General features: G+C 44.3%; 1 protein-coding gene across 3 annotated transcripts in view; it reads left to right on the forward strand.

The window, feature by feature from the left end:
* JADE2 (jade family PHD finger 2) overlaps positions 1-22684 on the forward strand; it is a 1082209-nt gene that overhangs the window by 1046487 nt on the left and 13038 nt on the right. For all 3 annotated transcript variants that reach the window (XM_073620794.1, XM_073620796.1, XM_073620797.1), the window contains one exon: positions 22160-22288. In XM_073620794.1, the coding sequence (XP_073476895.1) occupies positions 22160-22288 (129 nt within the window). The remainder of the gene's footprint in view (positions 1-22159; positions 22289-22684) is intronic.

The following is a 22684-nucleotide window of genomic DNA, read 5'->3' on the forward strand; positions in this document are numbered from 1 at the left end:
AAAGTGTGTATATCAACTGTCATACTGTGGCTTTAATGCCTAGGAGTGGACATGGAAAGAAAGGGAGCTGTAACACTCATTTGGGCCTCTAGGGGCAAGTGGAATCCTATGTGATGACTTACCCATTAACTAATGGTCATGTGAGGGCTAAATTAGAATCAATGGTTACAGCTTAATTATAAAGTTAGATTAGCTAAGTTGTAGCTTTTCATCAATCCAGAAGCCATACACTTCACAGCACCAGCTGCACCAATACACAGGGGTCCAACACCTAAGACAAGCCAAAATAGCAGGAGAGAAATAAAAGGAATCCCACAAGTAACATCCAGCATATAATGTGCAGCATAGAGATGAGTAAGCCAGCCGATTTCCATACCTGTTGGTATATCTAGATATCCTCCCCTGGGGAAGTCATCTGCTGGGGGGGCAGGAGGCAATCCTGTTTATATGCTTCCACCGCCATACTGGGTGTCCATGTGCGCCGTTGCACGGCGCAGGCCGTGACGACACGGCGCGGACATATTATTTTGGGTGTGTTGCCATTGTCCCACATGGAGACGCCTGTTCGATACACGCCCCTTCAGTGACACCTTCAAGGCTCCACCCATCTGCATATCCGGAGTTGGCAGCCAAAGTCCTTACACGGTGGAAGGTGTCACATTGGGGCGTGGCCACCATCTGCCCTCTACCAACTCATTTTTTTTGCCTTCAAAGAAAAGCCTCTAAACGCAACTGCCTAAAAACAGCAGTAAACGAGCCTGTGTACATGTACACATAAGCTAACATTGGATGAGTTCAGGGGCAGCTGGAAATTGCGTGTAACCGCCTCTAAACATCCGTTTACCAGCAGCAGTGTACATGAGGCCTTAATGTTTGCAGTCGTTTCCAGTTAGAAATAATAATGTTTTTCTCTCTCCAGTTCATCTGCAGTGCACCTGTTGAATTTTTCTTTTTTAAAGCCCCATCCTGGCCTAAACATTTTTACCATCCCTTTTAACCTCCTCTAACACATGATACTAAGCATTTTATCCCTTTGCCTTACAAAGCTAGATATAGCCAGCTAAGTAAACCCTCCAGATCCCATGCTGCCAGTGGTTCCAGATGGGGGAACCGCTGATAGAACAGTGTGATGCCCCCCTTAGATTGTTGGTCTCCTGTGATGATGTCATCCTCTTCTGGATGTTCAAAGAACCCAGCTGCTTGACATCCAAAGACATTCCGAAACATGTTGGGAACCAATCCAGCAACTCAAAAGGGCAAAAGGTACCAACAAACACAAGATTATTGTTTCATGAATCAGCAGCAATTGAATTGAAAAGCCATTTTTTTTTTCTTCTAGGGCAGTGTTTCTCAATTCCAGTTTTCAAGGCGCACCAGCAGGCCATGCTTTCAGAATTTCCCTCAGATAAAAAAATCTGTGGAAAACCGGAAAACATGACCCGTTTGTGCGCCTTAAGGCCTGGAATTGAGAAACACTGTTCTAGGGGTATGATGATATTCACAGGTCAGCAGCTTAAAAAATTTCTAAACCCAAGAAAAAAATATTAGTATGTTGCAGTTTACCAGTCCTTAGCTGTGGTGGCTATATTAGCTTTGTTTTTTTGAGCTAGGATAATTTTCAGCAATCACCTGCTGATCTTGCCAGAAATGCAGTAGCCTTGTCACTTCCTGAGAGCTGTATTTAAAGTGATGCTAAACACACTCTGTTTAATTTACATTGTCTCTTCTATTTCTATATATGGATGATGGCACTGTAATTATTGTAATATATTTTTCCTTATCGATATACAGCTGTCATATAACCCAGATCTTTCCCAGCCTGTGTGCAGGGAAACATAGGAAGGGGGAGCTTCTAGTCCTCTGCTGCTGGTCACGTGTTTAAAAAAAAAAAAAAAAAAACAGCCTTTGGAATAGAGTAAAAATTAATAATATCAATAAACAGTTTTAACCACTTCAGCCCCAGAAGGTTTTACCCCCTTCCTGACAGAACACTTTTTACAATTTGGCACTGCGTCGCTTTAACTGCTAATTGCGCGGTCATGCAATGTTGTACCCAAGCGAAATTTGCGTCCTTTTCTTCCCACAAATAGAGCTTTCCTTTGATGGTATTTGATCACCTCTGCAGTTTTTATTTTTTGCGCTATAAATGAAAAAAGACCAAAAATTTTGAAAAAAAAAATTTCTACTTTTTGTTATTAAAAAAAAAAAAAATCCAATAAACTCAATTTTATTTATACATTTAGGCCAAAATGTATTCAGCCACATGTCTTTGGTGAAAAAAAGTCAATAAGTGTATATTGGTTTGCACAAAAGTTATAGCTTCCACAAACTAGGGTACATTTTCTGGAATTTACACAGCTTTTAGTTTATGACTGCCTATCTCATTTCTTGAGGTGCTAAAATGGCAGGGCAGTACAACCCCCCCCCCCCCCAAATGACCCCATTTTGGAAAGTAGACACCTCAAGGAAATTGCTGAGAGGCATGTTGAGCCCATTGAATATTTTATTTTTTGTCCCAAGTGATTGAATAATGACAAAAAAAAAAAAGAATTACAAAAAGTTGTCACTAAATGATATATTGCTCACACATGCCATGGTTCTATGCGGAATTGCACCCCAAAATACATTTTGCTGCTTCTCCTGAGTACGGGGAATACCACATGTGTGGGACTTCTTGGGAGCCTAGCCGCGTACAGGGCCCCGAAAACCAAGCACCACCTTCAAGATTTCTAAGGGCACAAGTTTTTGATTTGACTCCTCACTACCTATCACAGTTTTGAAGGCCATAAAATGCTAAGATGGCACAACCACCCCCCCCCCATGACCCCATTTTGGAAAGTAGACACCCCAAGCTATTTGCTGAGAGGCATGTTGAGTCCATGGAATATTTTATATTTTGCCACAAGTTGTGGGAAAATGACAAACTTTTTTTTTTTGCACAAAGTTGTCACTAAATGATATATTGCTCACACAGGCCATGGGCATATGTGAAACTGCACCCCAAAATACATTCTGCTGCTTCTCCTGAGTATGGGAATACCACATGTGTGGGACTTTTTGGGAGCCTAACTACGTACGGGGCCCCGAAAACCAAGCACCGCCTTCAGGATTTTTAAGGGCGTAAATTTTTGATTTCACTCCTCAGTACCTATCACCATTTTGAAGACAATAAGATGCTAAGATGGCACAAAACCCCCCCAAATGACGTCATTTTGGAAAGTAGACACCCCAAGCTATTTGCTGAGAGGCATGGTGAGTATTTTTTTGCAGCTCTCATTTGTTTTTGGAAATGAAGAAAGTAAAGAAAAATTTGTTTTTTTTTGTTTTGTTTTTTGTTTTTTTTAATTTTCAAAACTGTGACAAAAAGCGAGGTCTGCAAAATACTCACCATACCTCTCAGCAAATAGCTTGGGGTGTCTACTTTCCAAAATGGGGTCATTTGGGGGGGGGGGGGGGGTTGTGCCATCTGGGCATTCCATGGGCTCTGAAACTGTCATAGGCAATGAGGAGTGAAATCAAAAATTTACACCCTTAGAAACCCTGAAGGTGGTGCTTGGTTTTCAGGGTCCTGTACAGGGCTAGGTTCCCAAAAAGTCTCACACATGTGGTATCTCTGTACTCAGGAGAAGCAACAGAATGTATTTTGGGGTGTAATTCCACATTTGCCCATGGCATGTTTGAGCAATATATCATTTAGTGACAACTTTGTGCAAAAAAAAAAAAGTGTCTTTTTCTCGCAACTTGTGTCACAATATAAAATATTCCATGGACTCGACATGCCTCTCAACAAATAGCTTGGGGTGTCTACTTTCCAAAATGGGGTCATTTGGGGGGGGTTTGAACTGTCCTGGCATTTTATGCACAACATTTATAAGCTTATGTCACACAATACCCACTCTTCTAACCACTTGAAGACAAAGCCCTTTCTGACACTTTTTGTTTACATGAAAAAATATTTAAAAATATATATATTTTTTTTTTTGCAAGAAAATTACTTTGAACCCCCAAACATTATATATTTTTTTAAAGCAAAGGCCCTTCAGATTAAAATGGTGGGTGTTTCATTTTTTTTTTTCGCACAGTATTTGCACAGAGATTTTTCAAACGCATTTTTTTGGGAAAAAACACACTTTTTTTAATTTTAATGCACTAAAACACACTCTATTGCCCAAATGTTTGATGAAATAAAAAAGATGATCTTAGGCCGAGTACATTGATACCAAACACGACATGCTTTAAAATTGCGCACAAACGTGCAGTGGCGACAAACTACATACAGTTTTAAAAGCCTTTACCGGTTACCACTTTAGATTTACAGAGGAGGTCTACTGCTAAAATTAACTTCCCTCCATCTGACCTTTGCGGTGATATCTCACATGCATGGTGCAATTGCTGTTTACATTTGACGCCAGACCGATGCTTGCGTTCGCCTTTGCGCGAGAGTAGGGGGGGACAGGGGTGCTTTATTTTTTTTTTTCTTTCTTTTTTTTTTTTTTTTTTTTGCTTTTTTATCTTATTTTTAAACTGTTCCTTTTCATTTTTTTTTATCATTTTTATTGTTATCTCAGGGAATGTAAATAGCCCCTATGATAGCAATAGGTAGTGACAAGTACTCTTTTTTTTTTTTTTTTTTTTTTTGAAAAAATTGGGGTCTATTAGACCCTAGATCTCTCCTCTGCCCTCAAAGCATCTGACCACACCAAGATCGGTGTGATAAAATGCTTTCCCAATTTCCCAATGGTGCTGTTTACATCCGGCGAAATCTAAGTCATGAAATGCTCATAGCTTCCGGTTTCTTAGGCCATAGAGATGATTGGAGCCATTCTGGTCTCTGATCAGCTCTATGGTCAGCAGGCCGAATCACCGGCTGCATTCTTGGGTTCCCTGTTGGGACAGGAGAGCCAGAGAAAACCATGGAAGACGGTGGAACGGGGGGGGGGCATTCCCTCCCACTGCTTGTAAAAGCAGTCTAGAGGCTAATTAGCCGCTAGGATTGCTTTTACATGAAAGCCGACCGCTGGCTGAAAAGAATGATACCAAGATGATACCTAAACCTGCAGGCATCATTCTGGTATAACCACTCAAAGTCCAGTAACATACCAGTACGTTGCTGGTCCTTGTTGGGCATATATTGTAATGTTTTTTTTCATGCAGCCTGTGGGCTGAACGAAAAAAAGAGATTGATCGGTGGGTATGCCCACCATTAGAATACCTCCCTTCATCCACCCACTTCTAATGATGGGCATACATGCACCATTTATATATGCCGAAGCATAGGGGCATCCGCCCCAAAAGTTAGGAGCAAATCACTCCTCCACCCCTGCTGCCCCCATGCTTCGACATATATGCTCTTTTTTTAACTGTGGTGATGAAATCACCTCTGACAGCGCTGGAGTCACGGCTTTATGTATCGTGGGAGCAAACGCTGTTGCTGTCAAGATATATAAATCCGCGCTGCAACTGAATGGCGTACCTGCTAAGCAAATGATGGTTAACAATAAAGCAAAGTAACATTACAGTATAACAGTAAGACATACCATACCTGCAAAGCAAATACAAAAAAAAAAGTAAAAAATAAAACATTTTTTAACGCAACCTGTGCCTAAAATATATATATGCCGAAGCATGGGGGCATCCACCCGCAAAAGGTAGGAGCAAATCGCTCCTCTGCCCCTGCTGCACCCAAGGTGCCGTCGGCATATATGCTCTTTTTCTTAACTGTGGTGGTGAAATCACCTCCGACAGCGCTGGAGTCATGGCTTTATGTATCATGGGAGCAAACGCTGTTGCTGTCAAGATAAATAAATCCGCGCTGCAGCTGAATGGCGTACCTGAAAACAAAAAAATGGTTAACAATAAAACACAGTAAACAGTAAAGTATAAAAATTACATACCTGAAAAGCAAACATGATAAAACATAATAACAATAAAACATTGCAAAATAGAATACAGTAAAAAAGAGCAGAACAATAGAGAGAGAGAGAACAATAAAACGACAACTATTTTTGTTTTTTTTATTTAATTTTTTTTTGTGTATTTCTTTTTTTTACTTTTTTTTTTTTTATATAACTAACTTTTGTAACTGTAACCAGTTCCAGGTTTGGGTCTCTCAAAATGCAATGGCATCTTGGGAGACCCTGTGAAAGCGTGCCTAGTCTGTGCAATGCTGTACCCTACACTAAAACTCAACTAGTGTATGGTAGCGCTCAAAACATTCACCAATGCAAAGACCAGGATTGTCAGGACAGGAGGGACAATAGGTCTCACGCCTATATCCGCGCTTTCTACAGACAGAACATTTTCTTTGGGGGGCTCGTTGGGTAGGGGTAATCGGGAGGACATAAGGAAAATGCCTCTCATGCAGCCGGCTTACTGCATTTGGTTGGGGAAGGTCAGGTGGAGCACCGTCTGGAAACAGAAGGGCTCTGACGATCTCTTTGTCAGACTTCCACGTAGCAGACAGGTGAGCCCGATGTAGCAGGGGAAGGCCTCCCTTACGTATCTGGTTCCCGGCCCCTGGTAGTATGGACAGGAGGCACGGGAGCACAGAATGGTATGAGAGCCTGGCGGTTAGCTGCAGAAGGATCCCGGTAAAGGTGGTTATGGAGATCTCCAGTAACTGAAGCACAGGCAGCAGATGCAGAGCAGAAGTGGAGCAGGCAGGTCGGGTCACAGGCAGAGGTCGGCAACAGGCAGGCAGCGTAGTACAAAGGAGCAGGCAGATTCATAGTCAGGACAGTCCGGGATCAGTGGCAGGCAGCAAGCAAGGAGGAATCGAAGACAGGCCGATGGTCAGGAGATCAGGTTCAACAGGAAACAGGAAGCAGGTGCAGGGATACAGGGAGCTGAAGATCGGACAGCACCGAGCCCCCTGTGCAGACGGCCTAAATAGGCAGGTTGGCGCCAAACACCGGCCAATGCACCGCGATGCCCACCAACAACGCGTCTGCCCAAGGGAGCTCTCTGACAGTGCCCCCCCTCAAGGGCAGCCTCCGGATGTCCAACTGTGCCAATCTGGCGGCATGAGTACTCCTGAAAGTCCTCAGAAGCTCTTCGGCATGTAAGTTGCCCTCTGGCTCCCAGGAGTTATCCTCCGGTCCGTACCCCCTCCATTTGATCAGATACTGCAACTGGTTGCGTCTCCTCCTACAATCCAATATAGCCTCCACTTCAAATTCTTATTTGTTATCAACAATTATGGGCTCCGGTGGGTCAGTACTTCGGCCAGCAAAGGTGTTGGGTATAACAGGCTTCAACAATGAGATGTGGAAGACCAGATGAATCTTCAGAGTACTGGGTAAGTTGAGTTCATAGGCCACATTGTTAATTCTCTTCTTGACTGAGAACGGGCCCATGAATTTGGGACCCAATTTCCTTGAAGGACAGGCCATTCTTACATTGGTCGTGGACAACCAAACCTGGTTGCCAGGTTCCAGGATGAGCTCTCCACGCCTCTTCCTGTCAAACATCCTCTTATTATACTCTTGGGTCTTGGCCATGGTTTCCTGCAAGAGTTTGTTGTTAGAAAGAAAAAAGTCCATAGTGTCAGAAACTGCAGGGATCGTACATTCGGGTAAAGACCTGGGCAGGAAGGACGGGTGGAAGCTGTAGTTGGCAAAAAAGGGTGTTTGCTTAATGGCCGAATGTAGAGAGTTGTTATAAGAGAACTCCGCAATTGGCAGAAGAGAGACCCAGTCGTCCTGTGAGAAAGATGAAAAACAGCGGAGGTATTGCTCCAGAGTTTGATTAGTCCTCTCCGTCTGCACATTAGTCTGGGGATGGTAAGCAGAGGAGAGTGCCAGCTCGATTTCCAGGGAATCACAGAGAGCCTTCCAGAACCAAGAGGTGAACTGAACACCACGATCCGATATAATATTTGCTGGGACTCCGTGTAACCTGACGATTTCTTTAATGAAGACCCTTGCTGTCTCCATGGCCGAAGGCGTGCCCTTCATAGGCAGAAAGTGAGCCATCTTGGTTAACCTGTCTACAACGACAAAAATGGTAGAGAAGCCTTCTGCCTGAGGAAGCTCTACAATAAAATCCATTGATATCATCTTCCACGGTCTTTCCGGGACGGGTAACGGTTTTAGCAGACCCCAGGCTCTAGTTCGGCTATTTTTGCTTCGAGCACAGGTAGTACAAGATTCGACATAGTTCTTGCAATTGTTTGCCAACAGAGGCCACCAAAAAGTGCGCTGCACTAATTCGGTTGTCTTTAGCACACCGAAATGTCCAGCCATCTTGTGATCATGGCAGAGCTCTAGCACTGCCACCCTCAAATCTTCAGGGACCATGATTTTACCCTTGTGCCAAAAAAGACCATCCTGGGTCCTCACTTCCTCTCCGGAACTTGGGGTCCAATTTGCAGAGGCTTGTTTTATGCGGGATAGTAGATCTTCTTGGAGTAACAGAAAATTTCCGGATGGAAGGATGGTGTCCGGATGCACAGGTCTGCCGGAATCAGGGAACATACGGGACAGAGCATCCGGCTTGGTATTTTTGGAACCAGGTCTGTATGTTATATGGAACTGAAATCTGGAGAAAAATAGGGCCCACCTCGCTTGCCGAGGTTTCAGTCTCTTGGCTGTTCGGAGATACTCCAGATTTTTATGGTCCGTATAGACCAGGATAGGATATGCATCACCCTCCAGTAAATAACGCCACTCCTCCAAGGCGGATTTGATGTCCAGAAGCTCCCGATCACCCACATCGTAATTTCTCTCTGCAGAAGAGAGCTTGCGGGAGAAAAAGGCCACTGGGTAGAGAAGGGTCTTTGGGCCTTGCCGTTGGGACAGAACAGCTCCGACTGCAACCTCTGAAGCGTCCACTTCCAGGACGAATGGTAGGGCAGGATCTGGGTGTTTCAAGATTGAAGCAGAAGTGAACAGCTCCTTGAGTTTTTCAAAGGCGGATTGTGCCTTAGGGGACCACTGGAATCGGTTCCCTTGTTTGGTTATTTCAGTGATGGGGCAATTATTGCAGAAAAGCCCCTAATGAACTTCCTGTAAAAGTTCGAGAAGCCAATGAACCTTTGAACCCCTTTCTTATCGGAGGGAGCGGGCCACTCCAGAATGGCTGATACCTTCTGCGGATCCATTTTTATACCTTCAACGGAAATGATTAGGCCTAAAAACTGGATGCTTTGAAGTTCAAACTGGTATTTTTCTGGTTTAGCGTAAAGTCCATGCTGCCTGAGACGAGCCAACACATTGACTGCGATGATCTGAGACTGAGGAGGAGAAGATCAAAATATCGTCTAAGTAGACAATAACATATAGATCCAAGAAGTCACGAAAAATGTCATTAACAAAGTGTTGGAACGTAGCAGGTGCGTTGCACAGGCCGAAGGGCATAACAAGGTATTCGTAATGCCCAAATGTGGTGCGAAAAGCTGTCTTCCACTCATCTCCTTCACGAATACGGATCAAGTTGTAGGCACCACGGAGATCTAACTTGGAAAACATCACTGCGGATCCCAATCTCTGGAAAAGTTCAGGTACTAAAGGCAAAGGGTAACGATTCTTGATTGTTACTTTGTTCAGCTCCCGATAATCAATACAAGGACGTAAGGAATGGTCCTTTTTCTCCACGAAGAATATACCAGCCCCGGCCGGAGAGGTAGATGGACGGATAAATCCCTTCTTCAGGTTCTCATCGATATATATTTTTAAGGTGTCCAACTCCTGCTCTGTTAGTGGGAAAATCCTCCCAAAGGGAACTTCTGCTCCAGGTAATAGCTCGATTGGACAATCGTAAGGCCTGTGGGGAGGTAGAGTCTCTGCTCCTTTCTTACTGAAAACGTCCAGAAAGTCCCAGTAGGGTGCAGGGACCAACTGTTGTAACTCGGACTCAGCGTCTAAACAGAGTAGTCGGGTAGTCTCAGCAGGACTGGTATGAAGACAGTGTTGCCGGCAGTAGTCAGAAAGGAACTTGACTTCTCCACTAGACCAGTCAATGCTGGGGTTATGGGCCTGTAACCATGGCATCCCGAGTATGATGGGGAAAAGAGGAGAGGAGATGGCATCCAGATGCAGGAGTTCTTGATGGTTAGAGCCCATGGTGGCTATCAAAGGGATGGTTTCCTGCGTGACGGGACCGGAACGAAGAGAGGAGCCATCAGCGAGGTGTACAGAAAGTCCCCGAACTTTAGACTGAAGAGGGATGTGATGGTTGGCAGTGAAGGTTAGGTCAATGAAACAGCTGCAGGCTCCTGAATCAATTATGACTGTAGCTGGCATAGTCTTTCCTGGGAGCTGTAGGGTGATAGAGAGAGCAAGATGATTAGCAGGTTTAGAGAGAGCAGAAGCACAAGTTGAAGATATTGGCAGCGACTTAGGTGACTTACGTGTCTTGTTTGGACAAGACCTCACATAGTGTCCAGGCTCCCCGCAGTACATGCAGAGGTTGTTAACTCTTCGGCGTTGGCGTTCTTCTGGATTGAGAGAGGGACGGAACAGATCGAGTTGCATTGGCTCAGAGGTATCAAGAACCGGTGCGGCCGGTGCTGGGAAGGACTGGCTGGGAGAGCTTGGAACCTTGGGTAACATCCAGGTAGGGCGGAATTGGCTGGAAGACCTCTCGGAGCGACGCTCTCTGAGGCGTCGGTCGATCTGGATAGACAGGTTGATGAGTTCATCCAGGGTTTGGGGTACACCGACCCGTGCTAACTCATCCTTCAGAGGATCAGACAATCCCATGCGGAATTGGTAACGTGAGGCCGCATCATTCCAACCTGTGTCGGAGCTCCACCGCCTAAATTCCACCACATAGTCCTCTGCGGCTCTACGCCCTTGTTGAAGGGCGTGCAAGGCGGCTTCAGCAGTCGCTGTCACCTGGGGATCCTCATACAACTGGGACATGATGGTAAAGAAAGCATCAAGGTTGTCCAGAGCTCCAGATTTCTGCTCCAGGAGGCGATGAGCCCAGGTCTGTGGTTCACCTGATAAGAGGGAGATTACGAAGCCCACCTTGGTTGCCTCCAGGGAGAAGGTGCGGGGTTGCAGGGCAAAGTATAGTTCACAGGCATTGCGAAAGGCCCGGAATTTACTGCGGTCACCAGTAAACCTCTCGGGTATGGGTACCCTAGGCTCCGGGGGTAGCATAACTACTGAGGGTGCGGATGTTGCTCCGGCCGATGAGGAGGCTTGCGGACGGGTTGGAGCCGACAGGACTTGGACTTGTTCTTCCAACCTTGTGTAGCCTTCCTGGAGGCTCTTCACGGCTTGTGTAAGACCCGCCAGATGTCTACACAGTTCCTCCATGGGGGAGGTCCCCTGCTCGGGCTCGGACATGGCTGTCCGATACTGTCAGACTTCCACGTAGCAGACAGGCGAGCCCGATGTAGCAGGGGAAGGCCTCCCTTACGTAGTATGGACAGGAGGCACGGGAGCACAGAATGGTATGAGAGCCTGGCGGTTAGCTGCAGAAGGATCCCGGTAAAGGTGGTTATGGAGATCTCCAGTAACTGAAGCACAGGCAGCAGATGCAGAGCAGGAGTGGAGCAGGCAGGTCGGGTCACAGGCAGAGGCCGGCAACAGGCAGGCAGCGTAGTACAAAGGAGCAGGCAGATTCGTAGTCAGGACAGTCCGGGATCAGTGGCAGGCAGCAAGCAAGGAGGAATCGAAGACAGGCCGATGGTCAGGAGATCAGGTTCAACAGGAAGCAGGTGCAGGGATACAGGGAGCTGAAGATCGGACAGCACGAGCCCCCTGTGCAGACGGCCTAAATAGGCAGGTTGGCGCCAAACACCGGACGCGTGTGCACGCCGACGCGCGCCAACGTACCGCGATACCCACCAACAGCGCGTCTGCCCAAGGGAGCTCTCTGACACTCTTCCTGGAATTTGAGGAAGGATCCAGTCCATCCTGAAGCTCTGTATAGCACATGAGCGTTCAGCAAAGCCAATTGAAATAAGTATACAGACACTTTTTTTATACCAGCGTCTGGCCTTACGGGCAACTAGGTATGGTGCCAACAACTGGTCGTTGAGGTCCACCCCTCCCATATTTTAGTTATGTTCGTGGACACAGAAGGGGTTTCCCCACAACACCAGTCGCTGTAGTAATTTGGACAGTCGTGTCTGCATGAAGGGAGGTAAGAAGGAAAACATTCTTATTATCCCTCCACTTCATAGCGAGCAAGTTATTACACTTCAAGCAGGCTCTCTCCCCCAGCCTAAGACTGGAATCTACAAGCCGCTGGGGAAAGCCCCGGCGATTAGATTGCACGGTGCCACATGCTCCAATCTGATGGTCAAAAAGGTGACTAAAAAGTGACACGCTCGTGTAATAATTGTCCACATACAAATAGTACCCCTTTCCGAATAAGGGTAACACCAAGTCCCACACAATCTTGCCAGCGCTTCCTATGTAGTCAGGGCAGTTTGTCGGCTCTACTTGGCTATTTCTTCCCTCGTAAACCATAAAACTACATGTATAGCCTGTGGCCCTGTCACAGAGCTTATACATCTTGACCCCGTATCTGGCAAGCTTGCTGGGAAGGTACTGTTTGAATGACAAGCGGCCAGGAAACTTAATCAGGGACTCATCAACGCAAACAACTTGATGGGGAGTAAACAAGTCTGCAAAATGTTGGTTGAAGTGGTTTACGAGGGGCCGAATTTTGTAGAGCCAATCATATCCAGGGTCTCCACGAGGATGACAGAGTTCATTGTTGTTGAAGTGCATGAACCGCAAAATCTGCTCGTATCGTGCCCTGGCCATGGAAGCAGAGAACACTGGCATATTGTGAATTGGGTCAGTGGACCAATATGACCGCAACTCACTCTTTTTGGTTATGAGGAGGGAAAGGCCCAGAAAGATCTTAAATTCGGAAACCATAATTGATTTCCAATCTCTGGCAAGGGAGGACTGGGGAATAGTGGTGATGTGTTGACCAGCGTACAAATTGCTTTGGTCCACAATAGACCTATAGAGATCTTTGGTGAAAAACAGCGAATAAAAATCAAGTGACGTAAAATCAACTGTTTCCACATGAATGCCGGGTTGGCCAGTGAATGGGAGTGCTGCAGAAGTGGTGGGTTCCCAATTAGGATTGGCGAATGCAGCAGGCACGACGGGCCTGTGTTCCTCTTGATGGCAGCGGGACACTACTTGAGCTTGCCACCTCGCCAGCTTGAACTGCACTTATAGGACTTACCACGTCACCAAGTGTTACTGTAGTGCTGGATGTACGACCAGGGTGTACTAGGCCGCTGGTGCTTGCCAGTTTACCAGAAGGAATAGCAGCGCTAGTACTTCTCTTCTCCATACGAGAGCCCTGTGGTTCTTGCACCTCAACAGCAGAAGAAGATTGGGGTCTGGTATTCCTGACCTTGGCAGGGACCACAATTCCGTCGTCAGAGCTATCTGTCATGGAGCTGCTGCTGTCTTCAGGTTCGTATTCTGAGCCTGAATCTGACAGATGAGTGACTTCCTCTTCATTATCTGTCATGCTCAGAAACTTGTAGGCCTCTTCACTAGTGTACCTTCGATTTGCCATTTTGGACTCTAAATTTAGTGGTACACTAGTGAGACTCACAGGTAAAAAAGCTCCTGACTGTTAGTCACTGTATCAAAACGCTACCAAAAAACTGTTAGCGATCGCAGGGATCAGGCCTGACTCTGCAAGCGCTGCAGTTATGTGTGTTTAGTGTTTTGTAAGTGATAGTGATTGATCGATACTGCGCTTGGGTGGGCTGGGCAGAAGGGCAAAATGCAGGTGCTAGCAGGTATCTGGGCTGATCCCACTAACACTGCGTTATGGGGAACCCTAAACTGCTGGAGACGCTAGTATAGATCTGATCGGATCAGATATTGATACGTTCAGATACTATACCACTAAGGGAGGTGTATGCTGCGTGTGTGGGTGTTAGCGGTACTGGCACTAACCTGACGCTGCCTGGGGCGACACAGACCCTGTCTGACCCTAAAACCTAACTTGTATCACCCGCCGGGCGATTAGGGGGTTAAACCTTTATTAGGTGATAAACTTAAAATTGGGCCCAAAATGTCAATATATTGTGTGGCCACCATTATTTTCCAGCACTGCCTTAACCCTCTTTGGCATGGAGTTCACTAGAGCTTCACAGGTTGCCACTGGAGTCCTCTTCCACTCCTCCATGATGACATCATGGATCTGGTGGATGTTAAAGACCTTGCGCTCCGCCACCTTCCTTTTGAGGATGCACCACAGATGCTCAATAGGGTTTAGTTCTGGAGACATGCTTGGCCAGTCCATCATCTTTACCCTCAGCTTCTTTAGCAAGGCAGTGGTCATCTTGGAGGTGTGTTTGGGGTCGTTATCATGTTGGCATAATTCCCTGCGTTCCAGTCTCCGAAGGAATGGGATCATGCTCTGCTTCAGTATGTCACAGGACATGTTGGCATTCATGGTTCTCTCAATGAACTGTAGCTCCCCAGTGCCGGCAGCACTCAGAACATGACACTCCCACCACCATGCTTGACTGTAGGCAAGACACACTTGTCTTTGTACTCCTCACCTGGTTACCGCCACACATGCTTGACGCCATCTGAACCAAATACGTTTATCTTGGTCTCATCAGACCACAGGGGTTCCAGTAATCCATGTCCTTAGTCTGCTTGTCTTCAGTAAACTGTTTGCAGGCTTTCTTGTGCATCATCTTTAGAAGAGGCTTCCTTCTGGGACAACAGCCATGCAGTCCAATTTGATGCAGTGCGCGGCGTATGGTCTAAGCACCGACAGGCTGACCCCCACCCCTTCAATCTCTCCAGAAATGCTGGCAGCACTCATACATCTATTTCCCAAAGACAACCTCTAGATATGATGCTGAGCACGTGCACTCAACTTCTCTGGTCGACTATGGCAAGGCCTGTTCTGAGTGGAACCTGTCCTGTTAAACCGCTGTATGGTCTTGACCACCGTGCTGCAGCTCAGTTTCAGGGTCTTGGCAATCTTCTTATAGCCTAGGCCATCTTTATGTAGAGCAACAATTCTTTTTTTTTTTTTTTTTTTTTTTTTTTTTTTTTAGATCCTCGGAGAGTTTTTGCCATGAGGTGCCATGTTGAACTTCCAGTGAGAAGTATGAGAGAGTGAGAGTGATAACACCAAATTTAACACTCCTGCTCCCCATTCACACCTGAGACCTTGTAACACTAACGAGTCACATGACACCGGGGAGGGAAAATGGGCTCATTAAACCAATTTGGTCATTTTCACTTAGGGGTGTACTCACTTTTGCTGCAAGCGGTTTAGACAATAATGGCTGCGTGTTGAGTTATTTTGAGGGGACAGCAAATTTACACTATTATACAAGCTGTACACCCACTACTTTACAATGTAGCAAAGTGTAATTTCTTCAGTGTTGTCACATGAAAAGATATAATAAAATATTTACAAAAATGTGAGGGGTGTACTCACTTTTGTGAGATACTGTGTCATTTTTTACTTTGCCCATAGTTGCACTTTGCCATTTTCAAGCTTTTTACCTTCCTGCTTTCTTTCAGAACATACACAGAGTCACACATGCACACACCTCAGTGTATGTTTCTGTCATGCTATGGCACTAGCATCTATTAACCAAAGATATAATAAAATATTTACAAAAATATGAGGGGTGTACTCACTTTTGTGAGATACTGTATATGATAGTCTGTTAATAACATTAGTGCAGCAGTTTTTGATTTTCTTTGATTGTATCCCCATAACACACCTTTATTACATGCCGATTCTGCCATTAGATCCATAATTTGTCAGCCTCCTTTAAAGTAACAAAGTTGTCTAGAAAAAGTGGCTGTCTTGCAAAAGTGGCAATCACAGGGGTTGAGTCAAACCATTAATCCTTTTGCAGCACCAGCACCTCTGAAGTGGCAGCAAACTTTGGTACCCTATATTTTCCATAGGTGACGGTTTAAAAGACCCTTCAGTTTATAGTTAACCATGAATAATGGGCCTAGAATTATTGCTCTCATTCTGGCATGCACAGTGATAATGTAACATGTGTAGCACAATCAACAAGTTCATGCGTAGGCACCCCCAACGTGTGCATTTACATTAGTAGCTGCATGTATGTGGGGGTGGAGGCAGCTCAGAAAGTTTTCAATTTTTATGATTTTTTGGTAATTTTCTAAAAGACCCTTGGTGTCTCACCTGTCCTCCAGTGAAACTAATTCATTGTAGAGCTTGCAGAATTTGTTTCTTCTCCAACCATACTGGCTGGGGAAAGTGACACAGGGACCTGGAAGTGACATTTTACACATGGCTTCCAGTCAGTAACAGGAATACACTTTAAAGTGGTTGTAAACCCTTACAGACCACTTTTACCTACAGGTAAGCCTAGATTAAGGCTTACCTATAGGTGCAAGAAATATTTGCAAAAGACAGGCACCGATGTCTACAGCGCATGCGCCTTAGACAACGGCGCGCAGGCACACTGAGCGTGCCGTTAGTGGTGGCTCCCGCGCGCATGGGAGTGACGTCATTGCAGCTCCGGTCAGTCACAGCGCCGGAGCTGCGATACCGGGAAGTCACTCCGGGAGATATGGCAGCAGCGGAGGAGCGCTTCGGGGGCTTCGATCTCAGGTAAGTCATTTATAATGAGCTAGTATGCTATGCATACTAGCTCATTATGCCTTTGTCTTGCAGGGTGTTTATTTTTTTTTTTCCCCAGAGGGTTTACTTCCTCTTTAAATGATAGACAACTCTTGTGCTTTAACGTTTTCACTGCCAGGTCCGTACACTGTATGGACCTACAGAAGTACCTGCAGGTGGCCAGGACCTCATTTGTCCCTCTGCTATTAGCTCATGTTCCATCGGATACCATCTGATCTGCTAGATGGATGGGAAATGGGATCCCCATCCATCTGTTTTTAGCGAACCGGATCGTATCGGATGCAGGCGGGTATAAACTGACACGTGTCCATTTACATCAGCCTCTCCATAAAGAACAATGGGTCGTCCGATTGGGCCCGCCTGAAAAACAGACAGGCAGACCAGGTGTTCCGTGCATCTCTGTGCAGGCAGTCCCATTGATGTCATTTGGGATGTAGCAACTGCACAAACAGAGCCATTGCTCCCAATTTTACATGTATGACCCTGAGCTCACACTGTCTGCGTTCAGGGTCATGTACCCACACCCACACGGATGTCAAATTGGGAACAGTAACTATGCCTGTGCAGCCTTTGCATCCACGTTTACAGGGACTGCCTGTACGGGGATGCACGGAACACCTGTGCATCCTCATGTGGGTAAACATGGCCCTCCATGGGCGTACACTTTAGTATGCCCCATGTGAACGATGCTTTAGTAGTAATTTAGCAGGAATTTTGTAAGTTATGTTGTGTTTATGTGCACTATTAATGATTTTAGTGTATTTTTAGTGAAAATAGCGATATGATGAACATTTGCACAATTGTTGCATGGCTCAAAAAATCAGTAGCACTTTTTTTATTCTACAGGTCATGTGCTTTCAAAATATTTCTAGTTTGACAGGTCTTTTCAAATTCTGAAAGCTGTAAGTGAAAAATGGTAACCTTTGGATTTTTAGAGTAAATTGTTTTTATTCATGTAACTTCAGTTTTCACCATTTTAAAATGTACAAATTTTGGTTATTTATTAACTCAATACAGGTTAATCTTTTATATTAATTAGGAATTTTGTAAAACTAGCTGCATTTGTATCTGCTAATAATGATTTTAGTGTATTTTTAGCGAAAATATTGCTTTTGGTAAACATTTGCGCAAATATCGTGGGGCCTTAAAAACCAGTAGCTCCTTCTTCTTTTTTTTTTTTTTTTCTACTGGTCCTATGCTTTCAGAAAATATATGGTTTGGATGGTCATTAACAAACTATGAAAGCTGTAAGCTAACAATGAAAACCTTCAGATTTTTTTGAAAAATTGACATTATTTATTGAGTTTTTCCAGATAAAACAAAAAATGACAACATAAAATACAAGGTAATACAGTGTAAGACTTAATTGGTACTTCCAAAGTAAAGTCCAGACAAACTGCTCTTGATGAAAAAAGCAAGGCTTTGTGTGACAATTGATCAAGTAACCGCTAAGAAGCTGCCAAAGCGTACCAGTATTCAAATATTACTGCTTGTATACCTTGTAGAACTAAACAAAGTTAAGTAGGTTAAAAGAGAATAGGAAGATAAGAGAAAGAAGAAATGGGAATAGAGGGATAGGAAAGAGTAAGCTGAGGTGAGTAGAGATGGGAGATAAGTAATGGAGCATGGTGGGAATGATGGTACAGCTCCCTGCCCCCGAAGTCCACGACCCCCCAGAAGCAGAAGGAACCCGAAAACCCATGTCTGTGATAAGGGTAATTAAGTTATGGGATTTTCGAAGAGGACCCAAAGCTCCCATATTCGATTGTGCTTTTCAAGATTGTCATTCAAGGAGGCTGTCGGGTACTCCATTCTCTTAACATCTCTGACCCTGGAGTGCAGCTCCGATAGCGAGGGTGGTTCTCTCTGCTTCCATTTTAAGGCCACCAAGCAACGGGCAGCAGTTAATATATGTGACATGAGTTTCTTGGACATTTTTGAGAGAGAAATTGGTGGGAGACCCAACACAAAAGTCTTCGGATGAAAAGGCACTTCAGTGTCAAAGATGGATCGGAGCAGGGAATGTACCAATTGCCAATACGGAGTGATCAGGAGGCATGTCCAATAAATATGAAATAGCGTCCCTCTATCTTTGCCACAACGCCAACAGCGAGCATCAGCCCATGGATATATGGAGTGGAGCAAGTCTGGGGTTTGATACCAATGGAACAAAATCTTATATTGGCTCTCTTTGTAGAGCGTGCATACAGAGCTCTTAGAGGCCTAGGACCATATGAGCTGCCCGGTATGTAAGGGAATATCCGTTCCCAAGGCTCGCTCCCACTTTCCCATATAAGCATGACGGGGTCCGGCTGGCGAAGAATCAAAGGTCAAAAGCTGATAGGCTTGTGAGATCATACCTTTAGGGGACGAACTCTCTAAGCACAGTTTTTCGAAGTCAGAGGGGAGAATTGAAGATTAGGGACTAGAGATTGTGCATAATGTCTTATTTGTAGGTAGCTAAAGAAAGCTTGTTTAGCAATATCAAATTCTTTTTGCAGGTCCTGAAAGGATCTAAACGTTCGAGTCCTAGGGTCTATATATCTTTATCAGGTCGCCCTGTAATCTCTTGAGGTGTGGGGTTGGTATGGGTATTGGGAGCGTCTCGAATAGGTATAGGATTTGAGGTAAAATCATCATCTTCAGGGTCGCAAGACGACCAAAGAGTGACAGCTTCAGGGGTTTCCATTTAGTCAATGAAGCTCTGGAAAACCTTCAGATTTTTAGAGAAATTTGGTTATTTACATTTTTGCGCTTGTTCAGTTTTCACCATTTTGCAAAAAGGCGTAATCTAAAAATTATAAATATTTGTTATTTATTAACTCAATACAGGTTAAGCTTTTATATTTAGTAGGAATTTTGTAAAATGTACTGTGTTTTTATCTGTTGATAATGATTTTAGTATATTTTTAACGAAAATATTGTTTTGATAAACATTTTCGCAAATATCATTGTGCCCTTAAAATCAGTAGCACCTTATTTGTATTCTACTGGTCATGTGCTTTTGGAAAATATATAATTTGTGGGTCTTTAACAAACTCTGAAAGCTGTAAAGCAATGAAAAAATTGCAAAAATGGATTGGCCCACCTGAATGTAAAAATGGAGCACAGGGCCTGGCAGCGAAAGGGTTAAGTGACAGAAACAACTTAGTCTACTGACTACAAGATGTAGTCAGCTAGAAGTTGGATAGACTTTTAGCTCTAGGCAACTTCAAGCTTCTTTATCAAACAGATCCTACTTCAGCTGCAATATGGCAGGCAAAAAGTGCGTTTGACTTTTAAAGTGCAAAGTGGATCTATACTGTAAATTTACTTTTTAACCTGTCTGTGCTTAGTGGTATTTCACATATGCTAGTCAGTTTTTACCACTTGCTGACCGCCCCATAGCAGATTTACTGCTACAGGGCGGCTGCACTGTGCAGAATTATGTATATTTATATATATATATATGTGATTCTGCACTTCTGGGTTTTTTGGGCGCTTGTATGCGCTGCCAGCGGCTCGCTTCTGCTTTGATTTTACACAGCAGGACCCGATCTCCACTGGCACCCACTGATCATTCGTTACACTGACAGAATGCCAGTCTGCCTGTAAACAAGGCATATTGTCATTCTGTCAGTACAGAAGATATGGATCCTGTGTTTCTGTAAAGCAGAAACACAAATCTATGTCTTCCGGTAGTAAAAGCACCCCCCCACTACACTGAAACAGTAGCTAGGCACACAGGTAACCCTTTGATCGCCCCTGATGTTAACCCCTTCCCTGCCAGTGTCATTAGTACAGTGACAGTGCATATTTTTAGCACTGATCACTGCAATAATGTCACTAGTCCCAAAAAAGTGTCAGGTGTCCGATTTGTCCGCCGCAATACCGCAGTCCCGCTATAAGTCGCTGATTTCCACCATTACTAGTAAAAAAATTAATACAAATATCCCATAGTTTTGTAGACGCTATAACTTTTGAGCAAACCAATCAATATACGCTTAATGGGATTATTTTTTTTTTACCAAAAGTATATAGCAGAATACATATTGGCCTAAATTGATGAGGAAATTAGATTTTTTTTTACATTTTTTTTATTGGATGTGTTTTAGAGCAGAAAGTAAAAAATATATAATTTTTTTTCTAAATTCTCATTCGTTCTTTGTTTCTAGTGCAAACAAAAAAAAAAATGCATAGGTGATTAATTACCACAAAAAAAGCTTTATTTGTGGGAAAAAAAGGACATACATTTTATTTAGGTACAGTGTCGCACGACCACGCAATTGTCAGTAAAAGAGGTTGTAAAGCTTCATTTTCAAGTTGTACCTATAGGTAAGCCTATAATAAAGCTTACCTATAGGTACAGTCAATATCTCCTAAACGTGCGCCGTTTAGGAGATATTTACTTTGTACTGTGCTGATAAAGTCATTGGCGCATGCACTGTGAAAAAACGGCTCTCCGTGCCGATTCTTCAGTAACGAGTGCCGTGACTGGCACGCGACTCTGGCCAGTCACAGAGCTGGAGTCCGTGGCCCCGGAAAGAAGGGGGGCGAACATGGATGCGGCCGCCAGCAGGGACAGCGTGGGCTTTGTTTGCAGTTAAGTATCACATAATGTGTGATGCATACTAGCACATTATGCTTTTACTTTGCAGGGAACAAAAATAGAAGTAAAACTCATCAGGGTTTACTTCCACTGTAGCCACCCTGGCGGTATGATTATATGAGATTTTTGAATCTCAAAGCAGTACATTGTTTTGCATAGAAATTTGGAGTTTTATATTGTAGGCCTGTAATTCTTTGTAATAACACACTTAAATCTGTTCAAACAAGAGTCTAGTAGACATCCCGGGTATGATAAAGTTTGAAACACAAAATCATAAATTATAATATAATAAATAACTATACATAATTATAAAAAAATTATAATAAAATTCCCCACGTTTCACTATCAATTCTGCAAGTGTTCTAATTTAGTATCGCTGTTTTATAGCTGGTCTATAAAACCACTTTTGACATAAAGAGACACTTTTTGGTTGCCATGGACAATCTCAAGTTTCCAGGCAGAAAGAACAGTGTATATAATATAAAAGTGCATGCAGGGCACTGGACAAAGCACTAGGGACAAAAGGGATGTGAAATGATTTGATACAGTAATGTAATCTGTAAGGTTACAGTGTACTGTATGTGTTATGTTTTGTGTACTTTTTGAATTTGCCGCCGGGCTCCGTCCCCGCGCCTTACAATGCTCGCAGGGAACAGAGCCCAGCACACAGAGCATCGGGCGGAGGACACAGCCCGCAGACACAGAGGGGAGACATCGTAGGATCCTGGGGACAAGGTAAGTAACCTGGACCAGAATCCTGAGGTGCAATTCCGAGTGTGGCTCGGGGTTACCACTAATGGTACTGAAATTAAACTCTGAGCCACACTTGGGATTATCACCAGGGAGGTTAAAGCAACACAGTACTGTATCGCAAAAAATGGCCTGTTTAGGAAGGGGGGTAAAACTTCTGATGGTGAAGTAGTTAAATAATTGTGCGTGTCATTTTTATTTTTCTAAACAAACCATCTATTTTAACAGAAAAAGCAAAGAAAAAAATAAAAGGGAAAAAAGCTGATCCCAAACGAAAAAGCAGAGACGGTCTCAGAGGAAGTCCGGAGAAAAAGGAAAGAGCAAGAAGAGGAAGCGGTTCTGTTTTAGGACAACTAGGTAAATATAGTTTTGAGAAATCTCACAAAATGTTATACAACTATAGCTTTTCCTTCCAGTTTTATTATGTGCTTTTGCAAAGTTAAAAGGAATTCCCTTTTTCTCTGACTGTTCTGAATAGGCAAAGTTACAGTCTCTTTAACCACTTGCTGACCGGGCCATAGCCGAATGACTGCTACAGAGCGGTCCACTAATTCTGGGAGGGCGTACAATGATGTCCTCTCAGACCCGATGACGGAGCAATCGCTTGTCAACAAACCGGCGCATGTCCGGTTCAGCTCTCTCCTCTCCTCGCACACTGTACATACTGATCCCTGCCTCATCTATGCCTCATTCTAGCCCATCTGTGCCTCATTCATGCCTATCTGTGCCTCATTCATGCCTATCTGTGCCTCA

Source organism: Aquarana catesbeiana, linkage group LG03, assembly GCF_042186555.1.
Source record: "Aquarana catesbeiana isolate 2022-GZ linkage group LG03, ASM4218655v1, whole genome shotgun sequence".
NCBI lineage: Eukaryota > Metazoa > Chordata > Amphibia > Anura > Ranidae > Aquarana > Aquarana catesbeiana.